We start from the raw sequence: 24,098 nt of genomic DNA, 5'->3' as shown, positions 1-24,098 counted from the left end.
TTATATGATATATGGCCTTTTTCACCCACTACAGGCACTATTTGTCTTTTTATCTTTCTTCCTCTCTCAATTGATTTGATGCATAATTTATACAAAGGCAACCCCCCATAAACTTCTTCCAGCTCCCAACAGAGCACAATTGTGGCCGTCAACTTTTTCAAAGGCATTTGTGCCAGGAGTATTTTCCCATTTATTTTCTCCATAGTCATTAAAAAAATCAAAAAATAAAATAACCATTTAATACTGGTTTAAATCAGTATTAAAAAGTACTTAGAACTATTAATAATAAATTACTCATCCAGTGAAGCTTAGCAAATGATGGTGCAATATAAAGCTATTGACTTTAAGTCATAAATTCAGTAAGTTTTAAGTTTAATAGAAAGCTAAATAAATATCTCTATGGAGGAAATAAATGGCTTTTACTTATAGAACCCAACTGTTGCACTTATACACACACAAACAGCTTTCTTTTGTTTTACTGTTGAACTGTTCACTCTTTTTCAAGAAAAGACTCTAGAATCAAGTGGAGATTGTTATGGTTCATGTCTTTCATGGCTGTAAAATTAGTGGTGACAGGGTTCAATCTGGCTCAACAAGATGTCTTCAAGTTGCCATGACTGTCTAAAACATTCTCATTCTCATCTGAACTATTCCAGAGCAGCCATATGTGTGACTGATTAAGCAGTGCTGAAATAGAGAACCTTTTTACAAGAACTTTGGTTTGATTTAAAAGAAGCTCCAGCTAAAGGAGGAAGGTGCCATTTATAAAAACAAGAACCAGCATTCTTGATTTACATGGATGAACCATTTAGAATTTGGAAACTGCTGTTGATCTCACCATAGTCTGAAAATTCAGCTTACGCTGGCTATTGACCAGCCACCATGATCTAAAAGCCAAAAATCTTTCTGAAAGGGATTCCAGTGATATTGTTGTAGGTGTGATGTGGACTTCCCTATAGCACCATATTCCCACAGGAATTAAAACAAGACTGTGAGAAATAGAAATACAGTGTGTCCAATGGATTATACTGTTGTTTAACAACATACCGATCATTCAGCTCACAAAACATCTTTCCAAAAAACTTTCAGGACACAAAAACTCCCCCTCAAAAAATAAATAAATAAATAAATAAAAACCTTTTTTAAAATATACAAGTTGTGAAAATTACATGATCTGGGAGCTTTAATACCATGCATAGACTGTAAGTCTATACCTCACAGCCTTGTTATAATCTGCATTAGATTCAGTATGATGTCTAACCTGATTAAGGTCTATTATTAAAAGTTAATAGTTATTGCTATTATTATAGTTATCAGAAACCAGCTACTCAGTTCCACTGCTACTAGCTTATTGCTTTTACTTCATTTTATAGTCTGTGAAATGTCTGTAAAATATGAGTCATGTTTGAATAGTAAAGTCATAATGAAAGTGACATGAGCTGTTTAAAGATGAATTAAAGAACATTGTTTTATAGATTGGTTTGCACACACACACAGTCTTTGGCACACCTTTCAAACATGTGGGCATCTGAAGGCATGTGCAGCAGCCCTCTTTCTTTTCTTTATCCATGTCTTTCTCTTGCTGTCTCTCCCTCAGTAGCTGTCCGTCTTCTCAAGACCTCTCCCAGCCTGTCTACTCCCTCTTTCTTGAAGAAAACATTCGTTTGTTTTCTGAATGAGTATGCACTAAAATTTGAATGATTTCTGAAAATGCTCTTTCTATTTCCGCCTCTGTCTCTCTGATGGAAAACAGAGTACATGAAATTGTGATATGTGGAAGTGTTTTCGGCCTGACTTAGCTTGAAACCTGAGTGAAAACGAGTTGTTGCTTTTTTGGACTGAGGCTGTAAAACTCAGTCAAAGGTTAACACTTTCAAATTCTTCTCTCTTTTTATTTTAATTTTGCTTCTTAACTGAGCGTTTTCATGATGAAATGCCAAGTGTGAAGTGCTTGTTAACCCTCAGCTGGGCATCTTTATTCTACTCCTCTCACAGTGCTGTTTGGAAGGGATTTTATTGCTCATCTGGCAACCCTTTTCAAGTTGGTTATAATTGCTCTCTTTAACTAACAGAAAACACTTTCAAAAGACTGTCACACACACGGCAATCCTTATTCTCTCCTTGAGTGTGTCTGTGTTGGGGCTGGGAGGGGCTGGGGGGGGGGGTTTGGTGATAGACAGGAAGGGGAACGATACGAGCCTGATGGGTGCATGGGTGTGTGTGTGTGAATGGTGGATGACTAAATGAACAGAAGCTTTACTGTTAAGTGCTCTGATTAGCTGCAGTAATTACACTAGCAGTACACACACACTTATTTATCTGTCTTAAACAAGGATTTGTTATTTAAAAGATATAAAAAATAGAGAACTTCTTGAATTCGAGGCTATTTGTTTAATACATGCTTGTGCTTTTGTTAAATTTAGTTTTTATTTCTGTTTTAGTTTTTATTTCTGTTTTTTTCTGTTCAAATTAGTCTTTTCAGTTTAGTTTAGGTTTCATTTTATCATAGTTAGTTGTAGTTTTACAATATACCAATAACTCAAATGAATTTGTATTTTAGTTCAGTTCCATTTGTGAAACTGTATTTTAGTATAGTTTCAGTTTTTCCCCCGTTATTTTATTTTTTATTTTTATTTTAGTTATTAGAAATGCTTTCATGCAGTTTTAGTTTTAGTTTTATTTAAAGGGATCATATGATGCGATTTCAATTTTTTCTTTCTCTTTGGAGTGTTACAAGCTCTTGGTGCATAAAGAAGATCTGTAAAGTTGCAAAAACTAAAGTCTCAAATCCAAAGAGATATTCTTTGTCAAAGTTAAGACTCTACCACGCACCCCTAAAACGGCTCATTCAAACACGTCCACACATATCTATGTCACTATGTGGAAATATTTGTGTAATGCCACCCAAATGTTCAAGCAAAGAAAGAAGGCGTGGTTTCAGTAACCGCAGTTAGTGTTGAAGCAGCCAAAAGCTGCAGTTAGTGTTGAAGCTGCAAAAGCACTTTATTTGGCCTTCTGAAAGTAGATGCATTTAGGAATCTAAAAGATTACTTACAACAGAACAGCAACGCATTTTATGGACAACCGTTTCGTGAACCTGAGAGAGGAGGTAATTCTGACTTTGCTACGACAATCTGGCGCTTCTGAATCAGCTACTGTAAGTATGTTTTGTTAGTTTAAGTATTTACTATTGACTGTTCAAATGCAGAGTTTTGCGGGTTGTGTGTGTTTGTGCGTGTGTGTGTGTGTGTGTGTGTGTGTGTGTGTGTGTGTGTGTGTGTGTGTGTGTGTGTGTGTGTGTGTCTGTGTGTGTGTGTGTGTGTGTGTGCGCATGCGTGTGTGAGAGAGAAAGAGAGAGAGACAGGGTCACACAGTGGAGTCAGCTGTCTTAACCGTCCGTGGCTTGTGTACTGCAAACACATACGAGCATCATCACTGTGTCTGTGACGCGAGTCTGTTCCCCTTTCAGGCTTGAACTGATGGTAAAACTAAGGACATTATTAACTGTCTTTACATTTATTTTGAAAGATTAAGCTCACGATTACGAAAAGGGGCGTTACATTTCCGACGAGTGCTTGCGGTGTTCGGCCAATCACAATGCACTGGGTCAGTTGGCCAATCAGAGCAGACTACTCTTGTCAGGAGGGACTTTGTAGAAAACGATGTGTTTAAGAGAGGCGGGGCATAGCGCACCTACAATAATGTACAGTATTTGAAAAATAATGTGTTTTTTGAACATTAAAGCATGTCAACATATTCTGTTACACAAAATAATGATCTTTTAAAAAGCATCATATGACCCCTTTAATGAGAACAACACTAAGTAAATATTCTGGTTGCCCAAGTAATGGTTATGAACATCACTACCCATAAAGTCATATGTTGACATAAAATCAGATTTTCTGCAGCAAAAAAAAATTAAAATTCTGGATGAAAAAGGGGTGTATATAAATTGTAACTTTCCATATTAGTGTAGTTATTGCTAACTCAAACTAAAACTATTAAATTAACTAAAATGATTTCAGTAATTAAAATAACGCTAATAGAAAATATCAATATTAGATGAAAAAATTAAATAAAATTACAAAAAAAATTTTTAAAACTACTAAAATGACAAAAGCACATAACATTTCTAAAACTACTAAAATGTTAACTAAAATTAAACTGAAAATTTAGAGAAAAAAAAAAAAGCTAATTCAAAATATTAATACATGATCGTATAAATTATACTAAAATAACACTGGTGCATAATGAATCTTGTGAAAGATAAACAATAATTAAAGTGTGTTCTTTGCCACTGCAGCCATCTATCTGAGCAAGCGAGTGATGATGTGACAAAAGGGGGAAGTCGTGGCCTAACGTTTAGAGTGTTGGACTTGCAATCCAAGGGTTGTGAGTTCAAGTCTCGGGCCGGCAAGAATTGTAGGTGGGGGGAGTGAATGTACAGCGCTCTCTCCACCTTCAATACCATGACTGAGGTGCCCTTGAGCCCCCCAACCCCCAACTGCTCCCCGGGCGCCACAGCATAAATGGCTGCCCACTGCCCTGGGTGTGTGTTCACTGCTGTGTGTGTGCACTTTGGATGGGTTAAAAGCAGAGCACGAATTCCGAGTATGGGTCACCGTACTTGGCTGTATGTCACGTCACTTTAAACTAGAACACTTAAAGAGTGGGAAATTAAACCCGGAGTGGAGCTGGAGCAGAATGACTACAGACCTCTGATATGTTTCTGCGTTTGTGTGTGTGTGTATTAGAGTGTGTTTGATGCAGTAGATGCGATAGAGGTCACAGATTGAAACCCGAGAGAAAGAAACTCCAGCGGCCTTATTGATCCAACAAAGGACATCTCTCTTTTTCTGTCACACACAGACACATGCCACTTAAGTCCATATGAGCTGCAGGAAGTGAATCACCATGCATCATAGACCACCAGCGTAGAGAGAGACGGTCATTCAGGCATGTGTGCCTTTGACTTCTACTGTGGTCATTCTCATGAAAGAGCTTGTTTTTAATGTGCCACCCCTCATCAAAGGGCACATAAATGAATGACCCACCAGAGAGATAGACATGAAAGGGTCAGAGATACACAGACAGCGAACGAGATGAATAGAGAAAGGGAGCAAAGGTCACGTTTAAGGTCATTTTAAGGATGATAATGTAGACTCGCAGAGGGTGGTCATCTGTACAGAAATACACAAGGATCTATATGACTGTGTGTGCGTGTGTGTGAGAGAGAGAGAGAGAGAGAGAGAGAGAGAGAGAGAGGGAAGAACAAGGCTGCTCTGTGCTGATCACATTATCTTCAGAACAGTGTTGGGGGAGATATTTTGAAACTGTAGCTTCTAATTATACAAGCTAATAATAAAGTATTGAATTACAGTCAAATGAAAAAGTATCTTAGTTTTCTACACTACAAGTTAATAATAAAACATAGTTTGCAACTTTAAATGTAGTTATGTTTATTAAAATATACACACTAGCATTATAAACTTTTTCACTGTTATGGCAAACCTCTCATTCTAATATACTGATTTGGTGCTCACAAAACATTTATTTTTTATTTTTAACATAATAAGTGTTAAAAACAGTTCTGCTGCTTAATTTTTTTTTTTTTTTTTTGTGGAAAGTGCGATTTGAACAGTGAATAAAATAAACTTTTAGCAAACACCATGTTTTGATAAGTTACTCTCCAATGCTGCTAACGGAAACATAAAACTAGCCGTCACATTTCAGCTCTTTGCCCATTTTTTCTCTGTTTGTGGCTCTTCTCTCTTCTTCCTTTCCTCACAGGAAAGAGGCTAATGAGAGTCACATAAGAGCAGGAACTGCTGCCAGTGAGGCTGAACGTGTGTGTGTGTGTGTAACTGACAGCATTTGCAGATGTTTTATGATTTACAGATTCCAACTGCAGAGATATCTCTCATCTCCTTATGCTGCACACATTATGGTACATTACAGCACACACACACAGCAGAGCACTTCAAGTCACAAACCTGAAACACTGTTTCAGCAAACATTCAGTTGTTAGTAAGTAAAGACTTCTAACTATGTGGCAAACATTGCTCTGTTTTTTGAGGGTGAGTCAATGTTGCTATACTGGACATCTCAAAATTTCAATTTGAGACACTCTCTGTTTGCCTGTGTGGAAAACATTCAGGAAACCTGTTTGGAAACAATCCATTTTATGCAAATTTGTTTGTTGCCACTAGACTTTTGAAGAAGTTCCATCAGGTCACACTTTACCTTTTTTGTTGTTGTCTAGGATGCATCATTACACATTAGTGTTTACACTATAAATTCCATGTGATCACATGCATTTTTCAGCTACCTCTAAATGTGGTTTGAGTGATCCAATAACAAAGCGGTTTGGACCCCCGTTTACACAGTTAGGATTGTCCATTTGTGATCAGATTACCTGAGACAGATGTTAATCCGGGTGTGACACACACATAAGCCAAAGAGCCACGGCTGACACTAAACCCCAAACTGACAAATCCAGCCCAATCCTCGCCAGCAGCAGAAGCCATAATGACCCTCACACACATACAGCCCCAGGCTTCAGACATCAGACAGTCCCACCGCCCAAGCGCTAGCACACTAATTCAATGACACGCCACATTACATGCCCTCTCCAGCCATGAAAACAGAGCTTTCTCTGTGTGTTTCACGAGTTCATGCTTACATATAATTAGCTGAAGTATGATAATGCGTATTTGGCGTGCTGTCCGGGGAAGGGCTTCGAGCTCGGAAATGGCCTGAACCTAGAGTACCCCCTTTCCTGTATAATTGTAAAATGAACTCGATGGTAGGAGATGGGGTGGAGGAGGGATGCTGATAAACCGTCAATGGACAAAGGTAAGTCAGCTGTATTCATACTATGGTGTTGATTAACTTGATCTGCTCCACCGGTGTTGTGCTTGTATAAGTGCAAATTTTTAATAGTAGATCAAACTTATTTTTGTGTTTGTGTGATTTATGTTTTATTTTGTAATTGTTTGCATTTTTGCTATTGTTAATGTATGTATAGCAAATTTTTTAATGTCTATATAGAAAAATTTGGATCATATAGTATATATTGTTATATTACAGAATTGTTTATTCTGATAATAAAGAAATGTTATCAATAATAAAAAAAAAGAAAATCTGCAATTTCACAACTAGTGACAACATGGAACTGCAACAGTTTTATTTTTGGAAGGTTTTTTGTTTGTTTGTTTGTTTGTTTGTCTTTTTATAAAAGGTGTAAAGTCAATTAAGGTTTACAGTGATTTGTCACTCTTTTAAGAAGGTATAAGAACATCTATTACCTGTTGTAAAATCACTGTGATCCACATGCCATTTTATACATCTCGGAAACCCCAACGTGTGTATGTGTACGTGTGTGTGTTTGCATGTGTCACTGGATTTGACCTTTTGGACTGTTGTGACCTCTATAACTACAGGGCTTTGCACAGAATAGCCACACTTTGACCTTTTCACTGCAAGGCCAGCAGCAGACACATACGGAAATGACCCAGATTGATCCTCCAACACATGGAGGAAAGCAAACATTATGACTGAGACTGAGAGAAATAAGCTGTTAGAAACAGTGTGAGAGAGATCAGGCTCAATCACGTCATATACAGCCAAACAAGTTGCTTGTGGTGTTCGTGCAGTTGCCCATAGTGATTGACCACAGGCTATAAAGACTACAAATGCACACTTTGTGTGCAACATAAATATGCGGGGAAGAAAACTGTAGAAGTAAACTGAAAAATTAAGCAGAAATATATATAACAAACACGGGAAAAATATATTAAAATAAATATTTTTACAAATCATATACCTATTATTTACACTTTTTTTTCTTTTTCTTATGTTTGCAACAAACCATATATAGTTACTAACCAGATTTTTTATATATATATATATATCATTTTATAATTTTTTCTTCTATTTATTTATTTATTTTACATTTATATGCTATTATTTGAATTTAATTTTTATTGTGGTTACACATGATATTCTTGAGAGTATTATTCTCTCACCATGACACCATGCATCTTCATAGGGTGTGCAATTCCTCATGAGAATCTCTATTCCCTCCTCGCAGATGGTGCAGGGCAGGCAGGGGTCCAGCGTGCTATCCTGATCAGAGTAGGTGTCGTCCAGACACTCCTCACAGACCGTGTCGTGAGAGTGCTCGCAGCGCAGCAGCACACCCTGACCGCGCGGACACACAGTGCACGGCTCGCACTCGCCCGTCAGGTCACTCATGAAGTAGCCATAGTTGCACACACAGACAGCATCGTTCGAGTCAGTGCAGGGGGTCTGCATGCGCATAAGACCCGTGCATTCTCTGCAAGTCTGACACCTCTCCGTGTGACTGAACGTCTCAGAGAATGTCTCACCTGGGGAAAAAGATAAAGAGAAAAATCATCAGAATGACAAGATAATTCAAATCTGCCCGTCTGTTATTAATAATGACCCCTCAGGTTAAATGATTGCAACCTTAGTGCTTTAATTATAATTAATCAGTTATGATAGTAATAATAAGACACTACAGGCATGGAAAATCTGAGGAGGGGAAACCTGTGAAAAAAAGACAAAGTGTGAAAATTAGTAATTATTAAGGAAAGGAATGGTGAGCTAGATTGTGTTATAGAGATCTATATGTTTTAATTTCAGTATGGCCATAGTCTGACTATTCTGCAAGTCTACACAAGTCTACTTGGCATTTCTGTATATGTTAATGCATCTGAATCTAGTTGCTCACAGACCCAACATGAAACAGACTTCAGATTTCAGAATAGCTGTGCGTCCAAAGATGAGACCAAGGTTTGTCCACACCTGTAGCATCGTCCCATTAGCCCCTCCTGGTAGATGTCATAAATACACACTGCAAGGAGCGTATTTCTACATGGACCCTATTCACAGATGGTGATGACGTGTTTCAGCAAATATTAACATTGTGACATTGACACTGATAGATGACAGTCGCAGCTCTAGTGAAGGGTTTGGGACTGTATGTGTTCTTGTGTCTTCAATCAATCAGTGTTGTCACAATATAATTTTTTTTAGCAGAGTGATTAGTCACATGGCATTCAAGCACAAGTGGGTGTCTAATCTCTCCTGCATGTGTCTCTCATGTGTGTCCCTGTTCCTTTATTCTCATGGTTATAAATAAACAAACAATCAAAGAGAGATAGGAAGAAAAACATACAGAGAGATCTCTGCTGGAAATGTTCTTGTATTCCTGGAACACAGGACAGCTTTTCATCAAACACCTCAAACATGAAACAAAAACAGTCCCACAGCTGTTTTCCACACTGATCCAGAGGAATATTTTATCACTCAGAGGTTGCTCGTCCATAGCTGAAAAACTGAAATAGTATTCTTCTTGTAAATTGTAGTAGAGTAATCTTTGTTTACTGAAAAAAAAAATAATAATAATAATTTTTACAGCTGTTGAACTTTGTTGAACAGTTCTTTTCAGTGAAATCAGACTGATGCTATTTTCAGGTTCAACTCTTGATTGATTTGGTCGCATATGGGCATGGAATGACATAATTATTGCTTTTAGTGTTAACTTTGTCTGAGATATTTGTCCTAGTTTATTACAAATATGACATTTTTAAATGCAGTAAGAGTTATAATATTATAGCTCAGCATAGCCAAGATAATTTGTTTAAGGAAAAATTTGATGAGTTTATACTGAAATCTCTGAGGTCTAATTGCAGACTTATGAGCAGAGTGTGGCAGAGTTGAAAATGTGAAATCCCTGGGATCCCATTCTCAAGAAACGTGCATCCTGAAATTATGAAAAAATATAAATGAGATCATATTTAGGATTTCCTTCCTAAACAATTAGCATTTCACCAATATGTAGGATCTGAATAAGGCAGAAGAGCAGTCTTCATCACTGCAGATTTTAAGTTTCTTTACCAACAGATCAGGGCTGCGTTTCTCAAAAGCATAATGAAATAAGTCGATCATAGAGACCATTGGTGGCAATGGATCTACGATCTACTTAGGTTTTCGAAGCCCTTGGGAAATGCAGCCCAGGTCTGTTTGAAGCTGGAAGGATTTGACACTGGGCAGGCCGATTTGTTCACTCCTAAGGTTGGCCTGAGGGTGAGGTGTTCACCTCTCTCCATACTTTGGACAGAAGCCCACCTCGAAACACATGACGTTTATGTCATGTTTGCTCTTGTTATGCAGGTGATGTTAAGGTTAATGACTTGGTTACCTTAATCAAGGCATCTGAGACATGCAAAAACAACTGCCTAAACATGTGCTGACAGACATGAGATTGCTGATGCAGCAATAATGCAGTTTTTAAATTATGCTTAATTCAAATATAACCACTTGCATTCATTCCCAGATTAAAGGATGACAAATTAATCTTCATCAGTTAGCTTTGATGTTGTGGGTACAAAATGCTCCTAAGCACTTTACACATAATGTACAAATTCTCCATATCACTGTGTACCACCCTCATTTACACACACACACACACACACACACACACACACACACACACACACACACACACACACACACACACTCTCTGTAAATGATGTTCTTTCTAAGAGCAAAGAGCAGACTGGTCTCCAGTGCTCTACGAGAGAAGAGGGGGATGATGGGTAAACATATGGGTCATGTGATGCAGGCCACGGTGAACTGTGAAAGTGTCAATTCAGCCGAACAACCCTTTCAGTCCATCTGTTTGTTCTCTCGCTTTCTCCTTCATTATTTATTAATGGATATGACCTCATTCTGCATTGGAGAATTTAAAGATCAGTCAATTTTTTGCCCAACTAAGGCTGGCCTAGCAATATAGTAAAATAATATCTCTATATTTTTCTCAATATCTGTCTGTCTATCTATCTATTTACACTTTTTAATGTTATAATGTAATATTGGCATTGTTTTATTTTTGTACTACAATTTTTTTTTCTCTTCCAATATTTTGAGAAGACACTGCATCCCTTGCCTACTCGGAGGAAACACCCCTGGTATGTATGTGTAATATATAGATAGATAGAATTTTTTTTTGTCCCAGTCAATAAACCTTACTTACACTATCAGAAAAAAAAATCTATTTTATATTTTTACATTAACAATGTAATCATTTTTCTGTTTATTAAAGCCAAGTATGAACCTCATCAAGTTTGATTACATTTATTTCAAATTAATAACTCAAGGCAGAAACAATTTAAACAATATATTTTATTTGTGAACTTATGTTCAGCTATTCTTTTTATTGTTAACTCTATAGGTTCATCAGTCATCAAAGCTCAGTAAATTCTGGTCTCAGACACAGAGATTTATTTTAAATTTCACCAAATTGATCACTCACTAAAAACTCCCACAGATCGTGTTTTCAGGCCATTTTAGGTCTTATTTTGATGTAAGAAAGTGGTTATGAGTGGATTACTTACTTTTTTTAATTATTCCTATTAACACCATTATATTCTTCATTCAGACTGATTCACACGAACACAAGAGGCGGGATTTATCGCATGAACCAATCACAGCCGAACATAACCAGTCATATCCAATCATATCTTGATGAAGGCATTGCCTCCTCTCACATGACTTTACCCATTCATTTTCAATTACCCCCCACCAAACCCACCACATGCTTTGGGGGGTCTGTTAAAACTCAATGGGCTCAGGGGAGGCGAGAGAGACATGGACTCCCGCTGTTACTTTACCTGCTGGTGTCGCTGTTGGACAATGTTTCTTTAGAAAAACTGGTTTATACACCTTTTAATGTTATATTTTGTAATATTGGCATTATTATTGGCAAATTTTCTTCACATCCAATATTTTGAGGAGACACTGCCTCCCTTGCCTCCTTGGAGGAAACGCCTCTGATATATATACACACACACACACACACACACACACACAGAGATACAGATGTTTGACGTTGTTTGTCTGTTTTGTGTTTACTGTAATATACCTGACATTGAGACTGGAACACATGGCCTCATGCTATCTGATCTCCATCTTACTTACATTACTTCTATAGTTTGACTTTAGTGTTTACCTTCTTGTTTGAGTTTACATTTCATCTTTACAGTGAGCAAAGACTTTTGTGGCATTTGTATGGAGCACGTGCATTCAACTGTGAACAGACGAACAGAGCACCAGCCGGGTGTTTGTAGGGATACACCTGAACGCAGCCGTCCCTGCATTGATTATAAACACATATCACAACACTAACAAAAACAACAGAGCGCCCACCCACCCACACACACATGCTCTGCTGATGACTGTTTACACGCATAATAAATAACTTCATCACACACAACCGTTTCTGTCAGGAGGGCAAACGGAAAAAACCTCATACTGTCTCATGTGGTGTGTCTTCCTGTCACATCATCAGCCCAAGTCTCTTTGATTTTATCCTTTCACAATTACAGACAAATCAGCCAGGTGCAGGAGATCTTTTTACGCTTTTCTTTCAGAGCTGGTTTTCTGCTTGGCTGTCATTTGCTGGAGAACTGTAACTAGGGCTGTTTGCCAATATTTTGCTGGCACATTTAAAAAAAGATTTTCTAAAGTAACTTAATACTGAATGGGCCGAGGAAATACGAGGAAAATTGCGTAATGCACTGTATTCTGATCTATAATCACAACCATATCAGTTTATCGGAACAAACTACAATGTATTTCTCTCTCTCTCTCTTGATCTGTTTTCACAATTCAGTTGTTCCTTATTAGTATGATTGTTTCTGTTATAATACTGTTAAAGTAATAAATCAAAGCTGCATGGAACGGTAGAGCGGCTGCATAGGCCAATAAAAACAGTGGTGGATGCTCCAGTGAGTTGTGTTTTGATTATATGTTGAGTTGAGTGCTCTCTCTCTCTCTATTTTCTTTCTTTCTTTCTTTCTTTCTTTCTTTCTCTCAGATGAATAAGAGGTGCATTAGTCTCATTCTGGTTTGGTTAGGGCATCTGATGTTGTCTGTGCTTAAACATCATTATCTAATGCAGTTATTTCCCAAATCCCCATCAGTCATTAGTCAGCTCTGTCTAAAATAACACACTGACTGATTCCAGTTCAGCATGACTCCCACAGTAAGTATTACAAACAGAATATATAATAGACTGACTTTCATTCATAGTTCACCTCAAAACAACAAAGAGCCTTTAAATTATGCATTGTATAAAAATATGGGTAAATCTCATGAAAACATCCCCCAAATCCAAAACAGAAAAATATTTTACATTTTGAATAAAGAAAACCTATTTCATTTTTTATTTTCATATTTCAATTGAAACAACATTTAATAAATATGTTTATATTTACCAGTGGTAATTCTTATTTTAATTACATTAAAGTAGTTTTATTTTGTTTAATCTGCATAAATTACTTAATTACAATAATCTGTCAGGTAGCATGTGTGTGTGATTCAAAGACATTGGCCTGACGTGTAGAAATGGCGAATGAGACAGTAGCTTCAATGGTGATGGAGTCACTTGGACACATTTTGAACACACACACACATTGCCATGAGTTTGTGTGTGTGAGGGAAGGGGGAACAGAAAAATGGACAGATAAATATTTCAATAGTTGCTGATGAATGTGTGTGTCTAGACTGGGTAGGGGATAGGGGGGCGAGGATGCATGAAAGAAGCACACAAGCGTGTGTGTGTGTGTGTGTGTGTGTGTGTGTGTGTGTGTGTGTGTGTGTGTCTTTGCCAACACTGGGCAAAAAGCCACGGGCTTTTTCTAATATAACATTCACCATCTTTATTCATTCTTTTTTTAAGTTATATTTATGGGATTTTTGTGCATTTTATTTTGAGAGTACAGTGGAGAGATGACAGGAAAGTATTGGGGTGGAGAGCAAAGGACTTTGAGGCAGGATTCGAACTCGAGTCGCTACAAGTGCAGTTGCTCAATACGTCGACGCACTAACCACGAGGCTATCTGCGCCGACCACCATCTTTATTTATATCCCACACAGCTTGAAAAAAAACAAAAAGCACCCAGTTGGGATATTGATGTAAAGTTTCCTGTCCTGAAACATAAGACCTCCTCTATTTCAGGCCTGTCGTCCTAAGTGCTTCTCTCTGTCAGCGTTTCTCTTACTGAGAACAGAAAGTAGGATAGAGCCCCTTTAGGAAACACTCGCAACAAAAGAATGAGACCTGCTGTAAAACGGGTGAACAAAATGTGTCTTGTCATTTCCAAATGTGCCAGTGTCGGTGAATGGAAAGAATATACTATATTTTTTAACTTTCTATTCTTCAAAGAATTCTAAAAAAGATCATTTTCTTCACAAAAATATTGAGCAGTACAACTCAACATTGATAATAATATAATAATAAATGTTTCTTGTGTAGCAAATAATCATATTAGAATGATTTCTGAAGGATCATGTGACACTGAAGACTGGGGTAATTATGGTGAAAATTCAGCTTTGCACCACAGGAATAAATGACATCATAAAATATATTCAAATAGAAAACAATTATATTAAATATTAATAATATTTCACAATATTACAGTTTTTACTGTATTTTAAATAAAAAAATGCAGCCTTGGTGAGCATGAGAGAATTATTTAAAAAATCTTACAGACCCCACATTTTTAAACAATATCATTTACATTGTTTAAAAATGGCAACAATGTGTGTCTTTCAACTTGTATCCATCTGTCACATCCTGTTTTCCTCTTTTACTCTCTTTCTAGTTTTCCTCATAAGCTATGAAGCTGAACATTTGGCCTAAATTAATGCATCACACACACACACACACACACACACACACAGCAGCTCATATACTTAACCAGCTAATTGCACAATTACTCTCAGCTTTCTGCCTGTTCTTTGAGTTACATATGTGCGCGTGTGTGAGGGAGCAAGAGAACATAATTATGTGTTAATAAGTGTATGTGTGAGAGACTAATTATGTGTTAATAAATTTATTTGTGTGAAAGTAAGTGTTTGTGATGTGTGAAAATTTGTGTGTGCATGTGCATGGAGGATTATGAGTTCATGAAGTATGCATGTGCATGAACACTTCTATGTCATGACCTACATGCATTTAAGTGGGTTTGCATGTGAGTACTGTTTGTGTATATGAGAAGTTGCACTCACTGTCTAAGCATTGACCGCATTCGGTCTGGGTGGCCCCACACTCCTTGACCACTCCCTCTCCTGGAGGACACAGCAAACAGCACTCCCCACCTCGAGTGAAACTGCCCGACTCACACTCCTCGTCTATGGCCTGCTCCAGCTTAGAGCCAAACACCAGCCCAAGCTACAGAAAGAACAAAATGACATTATTATTCCAGCTCTCTAAGGGTCCACAGGTTCCTAGTCTCCAATTACCCATAAACCCCTGAGATATTTTGATGTTAATATGTTAATTAAAGTGTTTGCGAGACAATACAGTAATAATGATATTCCTTAAATGCTATTTCCTTCTTATTCTCCACTAATTGCTGCAATTCATTCAGCCTGAACCACCTACAAACTAAATGATGTTTTGCAAATCATTTCTTTATTTGTTTTAAATGCTTAAAAAAATATAAAAATCATATATAAAGAAAAATATAAACATATAAAGAAAATCTCCCATTGACTTTAATATTGCATATTTAATTTGTGACAGCTCACATGCTGATTCTGAACTTAAGTTTACTCAAAATGTTTTAATCATATTTATTTATTTTGGATTTTTAGTTTTCCAGTACAAATATGTAAACATTCTGAAATTTGTATACATTTACCTAAGAAGCAAAATGACTTAAGATATATTTTAAAAATACCAGATTTAAGTTTATGCTTAAAAGAAGAAAAAAATATCGATAGCACTTTATTTTACAGTCCTGTTCCATATGTACATACCTTGTACTTCTTATGGTAATTACAATAACTGGGTAAGGAACTAACCATGAACCCCTAAGCTTAACCTAAACCAATGTATTCATTTTATATTGCCTATTTCTTTCTTAGGTAAGTACACTGTAAGTACATGTAAGTGTGCATACTTTAAAATTTCAAACAAAATATCTGCCAATCAGGAAAGAAAAATAAACTTAATTCAAAGGAAAAACTATTTCAGGTTCTTGCCACCTTGGCAGATATTTTGTCTTGTGTTAAGCAAAAACTTTTTAATTTAAAAACTTATTTTTATTTATTTATTTTTAGAAAAGAAACAATTTACTTTTCAATTTAAGAACATTTAGATATTTGTACTGGAAAAGATCTTTTAGGAGTGTACTCAACTTTTTCCAGTTAATCCCTCTCATGGTCCATAAACTCCTTCATATTTGCTGCAGATGGGGACTACAGTTTGGTAACAGCTGCATCACAGCATATTGTGATGATTGCATTTCTCTGGTGTGTCCAAAAGCTGGGGTGTGTAGAGCAAGATGAGACAGACAGTTGGAGTTATACATACGTCTACTGCATGTCCAGCTGTTCCTCTCGTATTGTCACAGGTACAATTACACATAATTTACACAAAGAGGTCTCACAGATCAGAGTCCGCAGACCCTCTTTACCCAAGACATCTATTAGCCCTACCTTTCCACTATGTGCTTTCTCTTTCACAGGTCCTGATCTGTTTGGTGAGTATTGTCAAACATCAAGGGGTTGGGCAGGGATGGGCAGTATTTCTGATACATGTATTTAAAATATGTATTGTATTATATTATATTATATTATATATTATATTATGTTATGTTATGTTATGTTATGTTATGTTATATTATATTATATTATATTATATTATATTATATTATATTATATTATATTATATTTTTGTTTTGTTTTGTTTTGTTTTTTTTTATTTTATTATATTTTATGTCACGCCCCCTCCCCCCAACCACAACATTAATCCATATGAGCTGCAGCTATACAGCTCCATTCAGCATTGGGTGAGGGACTTTTCTGGAATAAGATAAGGTGAGGGTGTCATGGCCAACTGGACTTGTTGATTAAAGTTAAAATAGTGCATCATTTGCCTTCAGTTAACATGAAAGAAGAAAAGAACACCGAATAGTGTTAGCCAATCAGTTTTGATAGTTAATCAGTTGTTGTTTTTATTATAAATGCAGTATGCCGTGAAAGCAAATTCAAATTCACACTCGCACGTTGGCAGGCAGTTTTTAGGGCAAACGCTCCAAGATGGAGTGGAACACTGACAAGTAGGCCTACACTTTTGACTTAAAGGCCCTTTCACATGGGACGCAGCAAGTGGCGGAATCACCGCGCAGCAGCCGCTTTCTCTCGTAGTGGAAGCAGTTTGTGCAGTGCCTTGTTTATACTTTTGCCTGCCTCTATACAGAGAACCTGCTGACTGTGTGCTAGTGCCTAAAGAGACTCAGGTTTTTTTTTGACACTTGCTTGACACTTTTTACACTTGCTCGCCTCTGTATAATTCTGTGAAATGACGGGGGGTGACTCAGAGTAACTGTTCTCCAAACCATCAGAAAGCAGTGGTGAAAGGAAGTAGTTGGCCAAGTAGTTTGTCAAACAATCGTTTTGTGAGACGTTTATGAATAAATGGATTTCTTCACATATAAACTGATAAGGCTGTGGGTCATTTTAGAGGACACGTGAAAATGTGAAATTACACTACGTAAACCCACACAAAAGAATTGAATCGTGTAAAACCCAGTAAACTTGAGATTATGACTGTTTGAATATGATATTTTTTTTAAAAAACTTGCTTTTTAAATGAATTCTAATTTTAAATTTACATTTTAGATAAACTTTCTAATTATATATTATATATATGCATTTAGAATAGGTCCAGATAGATTTCAGCCTACAGGGATGCTTACATTGGATGGCCAACTTCACATGTATTTTGTGTATTTTCAAAATACAAAATACTGTATTTGTAATTAAATAATTTTTCCACACAGTATTTTGTATTTTTATTTTAAATACATTTTCATGTATTTATGCCCATTTCTGTGTACACGCAGTTTATGTTTTTATGGACTCGTTTTGTCTCCGATGACAGATGTGTGTGTGTGTGGTATGTTTAAGAGGACTTGGAGGCTCATTAGTGAGGACGCAGACTTCGCTTTGATTTAATTTACTACTTTACTACTACTCTCTCTATAGCTTCAATCTGGTCATGTGGTCATGTGTTTATTTCATTTTTACTTTTCATGCTGAAAGGTGTATATTTTTAAGCAATTAAACACATTTTTAATAATGAACTTGAAATTACACTGACGTGTGACTGCGGTAGCAACATATATTGCATCTTAATCTCTGAGCTCAGGGTAGGTTTGTTTTGAAAGGTTTATGCAATATCGTTAAAATCTGTTCCTCTGTGGTGTAAATGAATGGCATTTTTACTTCTGGAACCCTGCTGTTGTGCTCTATTGCGGACTAAGTGGGCCTTGTAAAAGCATTTCTCTTTATTATAGCTGTGAAAAGAAGCACAGATTCATTCATTAACCTGTGGATTCCAGAGCATTTCAAAGACACAGTCACAAACAAGCATACGTGCACACACAAACACACACACACACACACACACACACACACACACACACACACACATACAGGGTAATTAAACTCTCAGCACATTTTTCTCCTTGCATTCATTAATGAATTAGCATATCCTCTCTCTCTCTGGCTCACACACAAACATCCTTTAATAGAAACCATAGCACATTACAAGTTGTAACAATTACATACAATCGGTCAGGTCGTCACCATCTAGACTCCCCAACAGTCAAAGCAAAAAGGGAAAACCTCTCTGATTTCCTGCACATTTTCCCTAAAACATCACCTCTTGTTCCTAATCTTATCTACCTTCCTAGCCTCTCTCTCATTCACTCTCTTTGCCCTTTAAGACTCCTCTTTCTACCCTCCTCCTCCTCCTCCTCCTCCTCCCCGTCATCCACATCCTCTCTCGTTCTCATTCAGAAACAGATGCACCAGTACAGCAGCCAACTCACCCCCTCATTTACTCTCTCACTCTCTCTCTCTTCGTCAAACCCTGGCTGTCTCCCTTTCTTTTTTCTCTCAATTTGCATTCGCTTGAGTAAGCGTGCCGATGAGTTAACTTGGCATGCTTTAATGGACTTCCCAGTATGGAGCATGGCCGATGCTTAAGACATCTGAGCAAAGAGTATGTGTGTATGAGTGTCTGTGGATTTACTTAGCTGTAGTTTGGGAACTAAATTAATGTGTCAAATCTGACAAAAATTTCCCTCTGGTCAAGTCCAGCAATGTTCTCAATTGGAAAATCAAATAATGGGTTATATGGTTTGTCCTCATTTACATACTGTAGGCTATTTAAGCCCTATCATCACTGTGCTTCTCAGTGATCTGCACCTGTCCGTACAGCACTGCTATGCGCCGGCCAGGAAATGCTACTGAACTTTAATACCGTCAAACATCAAGGCTCAACATGCTATCCCTTTTTTCACCACCAATTAGGTTGTTTCTGTCCCTGCCAGATCTCTTGTAAAGTGCACCAGGAGCATAACACCTTCACACAGCTGTAAGATCACCATCCAGACGTTGCGCTACTGGCTCATGTGTCGGTGGAGATTCTTCACCTGGATCAAACTGAATTGCTGGCTCCGTTTGCCATTTTGCAAATCAGATCACTGAAGAGAGGTCACAATTTAATTGTGTTTAGTCAAGAGCGTGTCCATTCTTAAAATATTTGGTCCGTGTTACATGAGACTGGAGGTGGTGAGGGTCACATAGGGCGCTCAGTAGGGGACCCTCAGGGTCACATGTTACGCACTTTGAGTTTCTCACCCTGAGCATCAGATGTATCCCTTGCAAAAATGTACCATAAATTAACACAAAAAATACCACAGACAGTTCTCTACAGTGTCCTGTGTGGCACCACTGTCATCATCAAAAAAAAATTGTAAAAGACAAGATTCTAAAAACTTCTTACGTCGAGATCCTGTAGTCCCCATATGCGGCAAAATATGAAGGAGTTTATGGACCATGAGAGTGATTAACTGGAAAAGGTAGAGTACACTGCCAAAAGATCATTTCCAGTACAAATTTCTAAATACAACATATTTTTTTATGATTTTCAGTAGTAAGACTAATGATACTACTTGGTGAAACTATGATTATATTGGTAATTCTTATTAGCCTATACTTATTGTGATGACTTCTGCACATTCTTGCCCACAGTCCTGTCGGTCTAAATACCTACACAAGGTACGAATTATGGGCTTCGTTGGATGTAAAGGATCTTATAAAATAACATTTGTAGTCAACTTTTCATTTTATATGTGTGTGTGTGTGTGTGTGTGTGTGTAGTATATAAAAGTATCAACAAAAGTTACTCTGGGCATGAATTTTCACCTGGCGCTCGCGAACATAAATCGTTTGCTCGAGGACGTAACCAATTTCCAAAGCAATTTCCGATCATTATCATACCGAGCATTTACAAAACATAAATAATGTCATTGCGTATGATTTAATTATAGATTTAAATATCGCAAATATATCATTAAAAAAAAATAAAAAAAAACGTTGTTGAAGATGCACTTAAACAGATCGCGCCACGAAAATTACTTACAGGAATTCGTTTGAAAAATATTGATTCCCCTGAAAGTCATTATACGCACACTGTAACACACACACTGTAAAACTTGACAATAATTCGACAAACTCATATTTAACTACTGGAACTTGACGTGAAAGTTTGGTTACAGCTGCACTGACTGTACACTATTTTCTGGTATATAATAAATATATTGAACGTGTAGATTCATTTTAAAAGACTAAAAGAGTACGGAAGGCTGACACCTGTTCTCCAAAAACCGGGCAGCCGAGATTAGTCATCACTACCACAGACCGAAAACAAGTTGAGCCGAATCCGCCGGCGTTCCTCAGATCCGCATCACCATAACCGGAGCATCACGCGAGCTGAGGCGCTTCACCTGATGACAATTAACCTACATATTCACCCAAATCCTAAACTAATGCGAACACTTACCGCGCCACAAATCCAGATCCACACCAATGTGTCCATTTCTGATATGTCCCTTCCCTCTCAAACAGTAAATCTGTAAGTGTGAGTCGAGAAGTGGAGATCAGCCTTCAGACAGTTCATATTAGCTCCATGTGGGTGCTGCTCTCTTTAGGACTGTACGGTAGCGCGTGCCCTCGCTGATGCGCGCTAACTGTCCTGCACTGTCCTGTACTCCGCGCTCAGCGCTGTCCAGCAGTGCACTGCGGAGGAGAGAGTCGTGCACGCAGAGATGAGGGGGGCACGAGTGCTTGCCAACTCCCCCCATCAGCACCTCTCTCTCTCTCTTTCTAGTATCTCTCTCACTTTATCTCTAAGAAACGCATATGAAGAAGACTGAAAGAGCTGGTTTGATCTGATCGCATTTAGACTCATTATTTTTGCGTATTGCTTTGCCAACACCTACATATGCATTTATGTATATCTATGTATATTATCCAAATAAGCATGAATTGCTAGACATCTCTGTACACTGACTCCGTTTCACACGCTCTGTATTTTAATTATTGAATAAAACGCATTATTTGAAACAGTAAATTAAATTTATTTGCAAACCAAACCCTTTAAATTTGAAATGCAAAAAGTAAATAAATAAATAAAATCATTGGAGTGAATGAGTGTAATGGGTGTGACGTCACGGGTCTGGTGTAATCAAACAGACGCCACAGGAGGGCGACTGCAGCCAGTGAGTCACCGATGTGACATATGAGGCGTGATAAGATGCCAGGGATGAGAGGTTTTTACGATGTTTTTCCTTTTCACCTCCAATCTTCCGATATTTGTTCCACCTGTTCAGTGTTTATGAAACACATGTATATGCGCATGTGTTGTAAATATGGCTCTGAAAGTGAGTGCTTTTATAGAAGCAGGTTGGTGCACTGCAAAGATAATTTTCTCAATTATCTATTTTTTTCCTGGAGAAGTAAAATTGTGTAATAAGATTTTTTTTATATCTTGAATTTGGTGCAGTTTCTTATCATATTGGCTTTTTTTTTTTACCATATAAAGCCTGCTTTATCATATTTGATACATAAATCTCTGAGGCCTCTAAATTATTAATGTGATCAAAACTTTACTGTAAATGTGTTGTACACAATCTCGTGCATGCCCTCTTTCACCTGATTAATAGTTTATACTTATTTTTAGCAAGTAAAAGGCCTTTTAGAGTAATTCTAAAAATGTTTAGCATAAACCTTTAAAAAGTCTTGTTACTGTACATTTATTTAAACAGTAAACTTAATTTAAGATATATTTTCTGGGGGGCACCCCCGTCTTAATAAATTATGCAGTTTTGCTCCTCAATTTATTTTGACAGCTTTCTGCTTATTTAGAAAAAGAATGTGCTGAGGTTGAAGAGCGATGATCCTTTGTGCTGATATAAGCTTTAAAGGTAACCTAGAACTGTAACATCAGCCTACCAATCCATTACAGCCGAGCAAGACCTTCTTAAAGTGGTCTTCAAATAGTCAGATTTACAGAGACTGCTGACTGGCATCAACTCACATCTTAAGATCCAATGACACTGGGATGGGGCTTTGGAAACTGACCATCTATTTTACAATTGTTAAAGAGGATTCCAAATATCTGATTAGCAGTGATGGAAAAACTGCTTTTTATCTGTCAGAGCAATGCTTATATGGCACAAAAACAATGAGGATCTCAATTAGGGTGACATCATTTATAAACATTTGAATACATCCATTTATACTACCTCTAGATAGCAGTATCATAATTTATATAAACAATGACGTAGTGATGAACAGTGAAATGGTAGTTTCAGAATTTGCTTTCATTTGGACACCCTGATGCTGTAGGACATGACATGAATTTGAACTGATAATGAGTTCAAACGCATTCTAATTGCGTGGTTCATCTTAGTTAGTAAGTAGTTAATCACTTCTGGTGGTTACTCAACAATGGACACCTGTCAGTTACAACCAGTGAGGGGATTCAAATGATAAGCAATTTGGATTCCAGTCACAATTCCAATTTGGATCATCATGTTTACAATCTGGATACTGTAGGTGTTTTGAAGTCTAAAGTGTAAGTTACAATAGACCTGCTATCACTGGGATCATGTAGCCATTCTGAAGCAGCTCTACTTCGATCTGTTCATTTATCAATAATCCACATCCTACATTGTCAAAGATGACCACCACAACCTCTTTACACACACACACACACACACACACACACACACACACACACACTTGAATTAACTCACTCTCTGAAATTAAGACATCACAGAAAGAGCTTTGTGATCGATGGATAACAGGCAAGCAGTCAGGAAAGACAGTGAGATCAGCCTCTTTTTTCTGCCAGTGCAATTAATTCAGTCTGGATAATGAATCCAGTCAGGATAAAATTAAATCTGTCAAGTTATATTGATGTTCCTTAGCGTAAGAGACATAAATTAACAATGCAATACTCATAATGCACAGTGTGTATTTGAACAGTTTTTATTGATTATAATTGTCTTTGTATCATCTGTCTCTTTTATCTATTCTGTTTTAACAATAACACATGTTAAATGGGTCTGGTATTATCACTGATGTCTTAGTGCATTCCGAACAGACAGTATGTGTTTTATAGTATTATCCTGCTTTATATTTAATGATGTAGCTATTACCATTGCTGTCTTGTCTCTTCAAAACCCTCTCTCCCATGAGAAAGAATAAGTATGTCCAGATCGAGACCCATGACTCTCATTATGGCAGATTACATGCACCGCATGCCTAAACTGAAAATAGTACACGGCCGTTACATTTGATCTCTGTCAGTAAATATAGATAAACGGCGACATGGCTATATGCTATAAAAGTATGAATATACGAGTCAGCCATCTATCATGGCTCCAGTATCAACTGACCTGCTTTATCATGAGTCCGCAAAAAAAGCAACATTCACAACCCATTTAGCCAACATGTGTTCAATCTAGCATGAAAAAAAAATAGGATTCTTTAGTTCACTATTTGATCTTCAACCATAGTGTTCATACTTTATATTCATGCATTGCTTTAATGTCATCACAGTCCATTGTCATTGAGTTAATTGACAGCAGAAGCAATAAAACAAGATTTTAATTGGCATTGTGGAAGGGAACTCTTGAGAAAAC

At 37.2% G+C, this 24,098-nt stretch overlaps 1 protein-coding gene across 2 annotated transcripts in view; it reads right to left on the bottom strand.

The window, feature by feature from the left end:
• LOC109051326 (tumor necrosis factor receptor superfamily member 16-like) overlaps positions 1-21,239 on the bottom strand; it is a 41,705-nt gene extending 20,466 nt beyond the window's left edge. The window contains exons 1-3 of one of the 2 annotated variants that reach the window (XM_019068881.2): positions 20,951-21,239; positions 15,100-15,262; positions 8,028-8,390 (exon numbers count right to left, since the gene is read on the bottom strand). In XM_019068881.2, the coding sequence (XP_018924426.1) occupies positions 8,028-8,390; positions 15,100-15,262; positions 20,951-20,986 (562 nt within the window). In that variant the 5' untranslated portion in view covers positions 20,987-21,239. Of the gene's footprint in view, positions 1-8,027; positions 8,391-15,099; positions 15,263-20,760; positions 20,918-20,950 lie in introns of those variants that run through there. The other variant, XM_042727570.1, reaches the window with a different exon arrangement.
• Between the last annotated feature and the right edge of the window lie 2,859 nt (positions 21,240-24,098).

This window comes from Cyprinus carpio, chromosome A3 (genome assembly GCF_018340385.1).
Source record: "Cyprinus carpio isolate SPL01 chromosome A3, ASM1834038v1, whole genome shotgun sequence".
NCBI lineage: Eukaryota > Metazoa > Chordata > Actinopteri > Cypriniformes > Cyprinidae > Cyprinus > Cyprinus carpio.
This window is presented reverse-complemented; position numbering and strand designations above follow the sequence as displayed.